This window comes from Ammospiza nelsoni, chromosome 35 (genome assembly GCF_027579445.1).
Source record: "Ammospiza nelsoni isolate bAmmNel1 chromosome 35, bAmmNel1.pri, whole genome shotgun sequence".
Lineage (NCBI taxonomy): Eukaryota > Metazoa > Chordata > Aves > Passeriformes > Passerellidae > Ammospiza > Ammospiza nelsoni.
Window position 1 is genome coordinate 1,915,152 of NC_080667.1, and position 8,912 is coordinate 1,924,063.

General features: G+C 64.3%; 1 protein-coding gene across 1 annotated transcript; it reads right to left on the reverse strand.

Moving 5' to 3' along the window:
• Positions 1–336: 336 nt before the first annotated feature.
• Positions 337–8,628, reverse strand: LOC132086025 (uncharacterized). The gene is made up of 4 exons (XM_059491485.1): positions 8,504–8,628; positions 4,949–5,388; positions 2,358–3,985; positions 337–885 (listed from the first exon to the last, which is right to left on the reverse strand). Exons 1-4 carry the CDS (start codon positions 8,507–8,509, stop codon positions 743–745), a joined length of 2,217 nt encoding a protein of 738 aa, XP_059347468.1. The 5' UTR covers positions 8,510–8,628; the 3' UTR covers positions 337–742.
• Between the last annotated feature and the right edge of the window lie 284 nt (positions 8,629–8,912).

Below are 8,912 nucleotides of genomic sequence, written 5' to 3' on the forward strand. Positions count from 1 at the left end.
CGCTTTCCACATAGCAGGGGGGGTTGGCCCTCCCCTTATGTCCCCAGGTGTGTCCCCCTGTCCCTTACACGAGGCTCAGGTGTGGCCCCTCGTGCAAGCCCCACCCACTCGTGCAAGCCCCGCCCCCAGAGCCCCAATCCTCGTGCGACCCCTCCCCCAGTGCAAGATTTTGGTCCTTGTGTGACCCCAACAATGACACTGGAGTGACCCCTTGTGACACTGGAGTGACCCCCATGTGACACTCATGTGACCCCCACTGTGTCACCCCCACCGTGTGACACTCGAGTGACCCCCACCATGTGACACGAGCCCCTCAAGTGACACAAGACCCCCCCCATGTGTCCCCATGTCGCCCTGTGTGTCCCTTGCGAGTCCTCGTATCACACAAGTCACCAGTGTGAGCCCCATCCTCGTTCAGGCCTCTGTGTCACCTCATGTCACACTGTGTCACTCCTGTTACCCCATGTGACCTGAGCAGCAGCAGCAGCAGGGACACAGGCGATGAGCCATGGCCCTGTTACCCTGTGTCACCCTGTGTCACCTCGTGTCACCCCATGTGACCCAGCGTCACCCGGTGTCACTGCAGCGGTGACAGCAGGGACATAGCACTCGGGGCATGGCCCTGTGTGACCCAGTGTCACTCGGTGTCACCGATGTCACCTGGTGTCCCCGTGGTGGCAGCAGGGACACAGCAGGTGGGCCATAGCCCTGTGTCACCCTGCGTCACCCAGTGTCACCGCTGTCACCCAGTGTCCCCACGATGGCGGCAGGGACATAGGAGCCTGCCCATGGCCCGGGCCAGGCTGGTGCTGAAGGCGGCCGAGATCCAGGGGTTGGTGCAGCTGGTCAGGCTGGCCAGGAGCATCAGGATGGTGAACGCGGGCCCTGGGGACACATGGGGACAGTTGGGGACATCTGGGGACACCCCCAGGAGCGGGACATCCACCCACCCCCAGCCAGAGCCCTGCCAGGCATGGGAAAATATCGGGGTCACCCTTGGCTGTCCTAGTGTCCCCCTGGCCCTGTCACCGTCCCCCTAGCCCTGTCACCCCCCTGGCCCAGTCACCCCCATGGCCCCATTCCCATGTCCCCCACAACTCCAACCCCATCCCTATGTCCCCATCATTGTGTCCCTTCTCCCTGTCCCCACATCCCCCGTCCCCATTTGCCCATGCCCATCACATCCCCGTGCCCCCAGTCCTGTGACCCTGTCCTCATGTGCCCCACCTCTCTGTCCCCAACATCCCCATGTCCCCACCCCAACCCTATCCCCATGTCCCCTGTCCCTGTGACCCTGTCCCCATGTCCCTGTGTCCCCTGTCCCTGTAACCCCCGTCCCTGTGTCCCCATGTCCCCACTCCTGTCCCTATGTCCCCTGTCCCCATGTCTCCACCCTGTTCCTGTGACCCCATCTCCCTGTCCCCACGTTCCCCTGTCCCTGTGTCTCCTGTCCCCATGTCCCTGTGTCCCCTGTCCCCATGTCCCCATGTCACCATGTCCCCCTGTCCCCACCTTGTCCCTGTGATCCCATCCCCATGTCCCCCTGTCCCCATAACTCCCTGTCCCTGTGTCCCCGTGTCCCTGTGTCCCCACCACCCCATCCTCCTGTCCCCATGACCCCATGTCCCCACCCTTGTCCCCGTGTCCCTGTCCCCATGTGTCCCCATGTCCCCTCTCACCTTCCCGGGGCGCTCGGGGGATCCCAGACTGCCCAGAGCTGGCCACAGAAGAAGGGTGTCCAGCAGAGCACTAACTGTCCCCATGCCCCTGTGTCCCCATGTCCCTGTGACCCCATGTTCCTGTCCATGTCCCCATGTCCCCACTCTTTTCCCCGTGTCCCCTCTCACCTTCCTGGGGCGCCCGTGGGTCCCACACGGCCCAGAGCTGGGCACAGAAGAAGGGCGTCCAGCAGAGCACAAACTGTCCCAATGTCCCTGTGTCCCCTATCCCCCTGTCCCCATGTTCCCATCCGTGTCCCCATGTCCCTGTCCTTGTGACCCCCATCCCCATGTCCCCGTCCTGTCCCTGTCACCTCTCACCTTCCTGTGACACTCGGGGGTCCCACACAGCCCAGAGCTTGGCGCAGAAGAAGGGCGTCCAGCAGAGCACCAACACTCCCAGTGTCCCCATGTCCCCATGTCTCTGTCCCTGTCCCCATGTCCCTGTGTCCCCACCCTTGTCCCCATGTCCCTGTCCCCTCTCACCTTCCCGGGGCGCTCGGGGGTCCCACACTGCCCAGAGCTGGGCGCAGAAGAAGGGGGTCCAGCAGAGCACCAACACTCCCAGTGTCCCCATGTCCCTGTCCCCATCCATGTCCCTCTGTCCCCACCCTGTCAGTGTCCCCTGTCCCCTCTCACCTTCCGTGGGTGCCCGGGGGTCCCACACGGCCCAGAGCTGGGCACAGAAGAAGGGCGTCCAGCAGAGCACGAATACTCCCAGCACCACCATGGCCATGCGGTGGCTCTTGGCGCGGGCCCGGCCGAGCCCGCCGGGACCGCCGGGGGAGCCTCGGAGCGCCCGGGCCACGGCCACCAGCAGGACCCCGAGCAGCACGGCCGGTGCCACCAGCACGGCCAGCGCCACCCAGGTGACATAGGCGCGGGCTCCCCAGGGCTGCGCGAACGCCGCCCAGCAATCGCTCTCGCCCGGGCCCACCTCGCGCTGCCCGAAGATGCCGACCTGGGGGAGCCCGAAGAGCAGAGCCAGGGCCCAGGCCGTGGCCAGAGCGTCCCAGCGGCGGCGGAACCGGGACAGAACCGAGCGGAACCGGGACAGAACTGAGCGAGCCTGGCCCGCTGCCACCCGCCACCACCGCCTGGTGGCACCGGATCCAGCCATGGTGGCCCCAGAGTCCCCATCTGGAGTGGGTTGAGGGACCCCCGTAGTGGCCCGGTTCCTCTTCATGGTGGTCTTGGTCCCCTCTGTGGTGGTCCCAGAGTCCCCTATGGTGGCTCCAGATCCAGCTGTAGTGGCCCCGGACCCCTCTGTGGTGGCCCCAGAGTCCCCAGCAGGGGTGGATTGAGGCACCCCCGTGCTGGCCCGGTTCCTCTTCATGGTGGTCCCAGTCCCCTCTGTGGTGGTCCTGTAGTCCTGCATGGTGGCCCCAAGCCCTGCCGTGGTGGCCCCAGATCCAGCTGGGGTGGCCCCGGACTCTGCTGTGGTGGCCCCAGAGTCCCCATCTGGAGTGGGTTGAGGGACCCCCGTACTGGCCTGGTTCCTCTTCATGGTGGTCCCAGAGTCCCCCATGGCAGCCCAGGACCCCCCCATGGTGGCCCCGGACATCCCCGTGGTGGCCCAGGAACCCCCCAGGGTGGCCTGTGACAGGCACCTGGTGGGCATCTGGGGTGACAAGGGGGGTGATGGGGACATTGGGGACACACGGAGGGACATTGGACTGTCATTGGGACTTGGTGGCACTGGGGTGACACAGAGGTACATTGGGGTGACATGGTGGGACATCGGGCTGCCATTGGGACTTGGTGGCACTGGAGTGACATGGAAGAACTTTGGGGTGTCTTTGGGGCTTAGGGACATTGGGGTGACACAGTGGGACATTGGGGTGGCATGGAGGGACACTGGGGACACACGGTGGGACATTGGGGTGCCATTGGGGCTTGGAGACACTGGGGTGACACAGTGGGACATTGGGGTGACATGGAAGGACATTGGGCTGCCATTGGGACTTGGTGGCATTGGGGACACACGAAGGGACACTGGAGTGCCATTGGGACTTGGTGGCACCGGGGTGATGTGGATGGTTGGGGACATTGGAGTGACATGGAGGGTTGGGGACACTGGGGTGGCACAGGGCCCTGGGGGGCACAGGGGGGACATAGCAGTGGTGCCGTCCCTGCTGTCCCCACTGTCCCTGCTGTCCCCAGTGCTGTCCCCAGCGCTGTCCCAGTGTCCCCAGCCGCCGGCCGGTTCCCAGGTGCCATCCCAGGTGTCCCTGCGTCCCTGTGCCCCCATGTCCCTGCCGCTGTCCCTGTGTCCCCACCCCCAGCACCCCTTGGCTCCCTGTGTCCCACCCCTGGTGTCACCAGTGTCCCTATGTCCCCATCCCCAGCACCCCGAGTGTCCCCCTGTGCCACTCCCACTGTCCCCAGTGTCCCCACCTTCCTGTCCCCGTGCGTCCCCATCTCTGGTGCCACTGCTGTCCCCAATCCCCTTCCACTGCCACCCCCAGCCCCTGCCACTCCTAGTGTCCCCATGTCCCCACAGCTCACCCCCAGTGTCCCCATGTCCCCACAGTTCATCCCCAGTGTCCCCGTGTCCCCCTGTTTGTCTCCATGTCCCTCCTCGGGTGTCCCCAGTGTCCCCATGTCCCTGTACCCCATTCCCAATGCCCCCAGTGTCCCCAGTATCCCCGTGTCTCCCAGTTTGTCTCCGTGTCCCCCTCTCGGTGTATCCAGTGTCCCCAGTATCCCCATGTCCCTGCACCTCACTTCCAGTGTCCCCATTGTCCCCATGTCCCCAGTGTCCCCACACCCCACTCCCAGCACCCCCGGCCCCTCTCTGTCCCCACTTCCAGCACCTGGACTGTCCCCGTATCCCAGTATCCTCGTGTCTTCTATTCCCAGTGTCCCCAGTGTCCCCAGTGTCCCCAGTGTCCCCAGTCCTCCCAATGTCCCTGTGTCCCCAGCCCAACCTCCAGCACCTGGAGGGACCTCTCATCCCGGTGTCCCCAATGTCCCTTGTGTCCCTGTGTCCCCCAGTTTGTCTCCATGTCCTGGTGACCCCAGTGTCCCCATGTCCCCCTGTTTGTTTCCGTGTCCCTCCCTGGGTGTCCCCACTGTCCCCAGCAGTGTCCCCAGCGCTATCCCCGGTGTCCCCCTGCCCCCTGCCCCACCTCCAGCACCCGGAGTGTCCCCGTGTCCTGGTGTCCCCAGTGTCCCTCGCGATGTCCCCAGCCCTCCCAGTGTCCCCCTTCCCCCTGCCCCACCTCCACCAGCTCCCCTCCCTGTCCCTCGCTGTCCCCCGCGCTGTCCCCAAGGGCCGGCAGATGGCCCGGTGCCGGTCCCACGCCATGGCCACGGCCACGTATGCCGAGGCGAACATGGCGACGCCCTGCAGGTACTTGGTGAGGCGGCAGAGCGGGTCCGGGCCGCGGAACCGGTCCGTGAGGTCCCACAGCAGCTGCGGCAGCACCAGCCCCGCCGCCGCCGCCAGGTCCGCCAGGCTCAGGTGCCGCAGGTAGCGGCGGAGCGGCCGCGCCGGGCGGGCCGGGGGCTGCCCGGGGGCGCGGGGGGCGCGGGGAGCGGGGCGGAGCGCGAACAGCACCAGGAGGTTGCTGGTGACAGCCAGGAGGAAGAGGAGGGAGAGCACCGAGACTTCAGCCACAGCCAGAGCCGCGTCCCGGGGGGGAGCGGGAGTGACCGGGGGGGGCGTCTGGGAGGGAAAATGGGGAGAAAATTTGGTATGGAGGTGTCATAATGGGGGGAAATGGGGGGGAAATGGGTCTGGGGTCGTCATAATGGGGTTCTAGGGGGCAGAAATGGGGGAGAAATGGGGTCTGGGGGTATCACAGGAGGGAAATGGAGTGAGAAATTTGGTCTGGGGCGGAGAAACTGAGCCTGGGGGTCGTATAACAGGGATAAATGGGGGTAAATGGGGTCTGGGGGGAAGAAATAGAGTCTGGGGGTGTCATAACGGGGCTCTAGGGGGGTCAGTGGGAGTCAATGGGGGCTGCCCGGGGGCGCGAGGGGCGCGGGGAGCGGGGCGGAGCGCGAACAGCACCAGGAGGTTGCTGGTGACAGCCAGGAGGAAGAGGAGGGAGAGCACCGAGACTTCAGCCACAGCCAGAGCCGCGTCCCGGGGGGGAGCGGGAGTGACCGGGGGGGGGGCGTCTGGGAGGGAAAATGGGGAGAAAATTGGGTCTGGAGGTGTCATAATGGGGGTCTAGGGCGTGGAAATGGGATCATAAGGGAGGGAAACGGGGAGAAAACTTGGTCTAGGGGGGAGAAGTGGGGAGAAAATGAGGGAGAAAAGGGTCTGGGGGGGAAGAAATTGAGTCTGGAGGTGCCATAATGGGCGTCTAGCGGCTGAAATTGGGGGATAAATGGGTCTGGGGAGTCATAAAGGAGGGTCCGAGGGGAGAAATGGGGTTTGGGGGTGTCATAATGGGAGGTCTAGGGGGTGGAAATGGGGGCTAATGGGGGGAAAATTTGGTCTGGGGGGGAGAAATGGGGGTTAAATTAGGTCTGGGGGTGTCAGAGGGGGTAAATGGAAGGAGAAGTGGGGTCTGGGGGTGTCATAATGGGGGTCTGGGGGTGTCACAGAAGGGGAAATGGGGAGTAAATGGGGTCTGGGGGAGAAGAAATTGGGTCTAGGGGTGTCATAATGGGGGGAAATGGGGTCAGCAGAGGGGGAAATGGGGAGAAAATGGGAGGTAAATGGGTCTGGGGGCGTCATAATGGGGGGGAATGGGGGTAAATGGGAGAAAAATGGGGTCTGGGGGAAGAAATTGAGTCTGGGGGTGACCTCCTAGGGAGGTCAGTGGGGGTCCGTGGGGGCTGCCCGGGGGCTCGGGGGACGCGGGGAGGGGGCACAGGGCGAACAGCACCGGGAGTTGCTGCACACGGCGAGGAGGAGGAGGAGGGAAAGCAGCGAGATCTCCGCGACAGCCAGGGCAGCGTCCCGGGGGGGGCGCGGGAGTGACCGGGGGGGCGTCTGGGGGGGGGGGGAAATGGGGGGAAATGGGTCTGGGGGTGTCATAATGGGGGGAAATGGGGACTGGGGGGGGGAAATGGGGGTGAGTGGGGAGGAAATGGGTCTGGGGGTGTCATAATGGGGCTCAAGGGGGGGAAATGGGGGAGAAATGGGGTCTAGGGGAGAGAAATGGGGTCTGGGGAGGGGGAAATTGGGTCTGGGGGTGTCATAATGGGGAGGAAATGGGGGGAATGGGGAAGAAATTGAATCTAGGGGTGTCGTAATGGGAGTCTAGGGGTGGAAATGGGGGCTAATGGGGGGTAAATGGAGTCTGGGGGTGTCATAAGGGGAGTCTGGGGGGTGGAAATGGGGGCGAAGAGGGGGTAAATGGGTCTGGGGGCTCGGGAAGGGGGCGCAGGACCAGCAGCACCAGCACTTGCTGGTGACGGCGAGGAGGAGGAGGAGGGACAGGACGGAGACTTCAGCCACAGCCAGAGCCGCGTCCCGGAGGGGAGCGGGAGTGACCGGGGGGGGCGTCTGGGGGGAAAATGGGGGGAAATGGGGTCTGGGAGGAAAGAAATTGAGTCTGGGGGTGTCATGATGGGGGGAAATGGGGGCTAATGAGGAGGAAATGGGTCTGGGGGTGTCATAATGGGGGTCTGGGGGCAGAAATGGGGTCTGGGGATATCACAGGAGGGAAATGGAGTGAGAAATTTGGTCTGGGGGGGAGAAATTGAGTCTGGGGGTGTCATAATGGGGATCTGGGGAGGTAAATTGGGGGTAAATGGGGGGGTGAAATAGGGAGGAAATGGGGTCAGGGGGGAGAAATGGGGGTCTAGGGGGGGAAATGGGGAGGAAGTGGGGGGGAATGGGGTTTGGGGGGTCATAATGGGGGGCAATGGGGAGAAAATGGGGTCTGGGAGGGGGAAATGGGGGTGAATGGGGAGGAAATGGGTCTGGGGGTGTCATAATGGGGGTCTGGGATGGAAATGGGGGGAAAGGGGTGGAAATGGGGAGTCAGTGAGGGAAAATGGGGAGGAAATGGGTCTGGGGGGGTCTTGAGGGGGAAATGGGATCTGGGGGGGAATGGGGGAAATGCGAGGGGGAAATTGAGTCGGGGGAGGAAATGGGGTCAGTGGGGGGGAAATGGGTCTGGGGGTCATAATGGGGGTGTAGGGGGGAAATGGGGTAAAAGGGGGGTCGGTGGGGCTGGGGGGAAATGGGGTCTGGGGGGGTGACGGGGTCTGGGGGTGTCATAATAGGGGCCAGGGGGGAATTTGGTTTAAATAAAGTCTGGGGGTCATAATGGGGGGTCAGTGGGGTCTCAGGGGGAAATGGGGGGAAATGGGGTCTGGGGGGGGGTCATACAGAGGTGAGTGGGGGGCCTAAATTGGGTCTGGAGGGGTAAATGGGATCTGGGGCGTCATAAAGGGGGTCTGGGGGGTCATGGGGGGTAAATGAGGGTAAATGGGCTCTAGGGGATAAATGGGGGTGCACGGGGGCCAAATGGGGGTCTCAGTGTGGGGGTCTCATGGGAGGTGAATTGGAGTCTGGGGGTGTCACAGGGGGTAAATAGGGATCTGGGGGTGCCCAGGGGTGTCTGGGGGGCAGGGGGTGTTAAAGGGGGGGGGGGGAATGAGGGTGCAGGGAAGGGTTAAAGGGGGGCTGGGGGCTCTGGGGGTGTCCGGGGTGGGGGGTTAAACTTGGGGGCGGGTTAAAGGGGGCTGAGGGGGTACGGGGGCTTTGGGGCGGCTGGGGGGACTGGGAGGGGGGAGCCAAGGGGGGGTGGTCTGGGTGGGTGAGGGGGGGGATTGAGGCAGGACTGGGACCCTCCCTCCCCTCCCCCCCCCGGTACCTCCATGCCAATTGTGGGGTCCCTCCGAATTCTGGGGAGGGGGCGTTCCCCGCACACCTCGGCACCAGTTCAGCGGGCACTGGTGGCACTGGGAAAGGCCCTGCGGGACTGGGAGCACTGGGAGGGGGGGGGAGGGACACCCCCCCCAGGGTGACGTCATCGCGGGGGGAGGGGGGGGCAAAAATTCCAAAATTCAAAAATTCCATCCTCATTCCCCAAAATCTTGATAAGGGCAGGGAAAGAGCCGAGGCAGCCCCTCCCCCACCCCCCGGGGGAGGCCAAGGGGGGGGAGCGGGGACCCCCCCGGAGAGAGGCCTCGGGCTCCATCCCATAATGGTTGATGGTCCGGAACTGGGAGCACTGGGAAGGAGGGGAAGGGGGAAATCAAGGAGTTGGGGGAGGGGCGGAA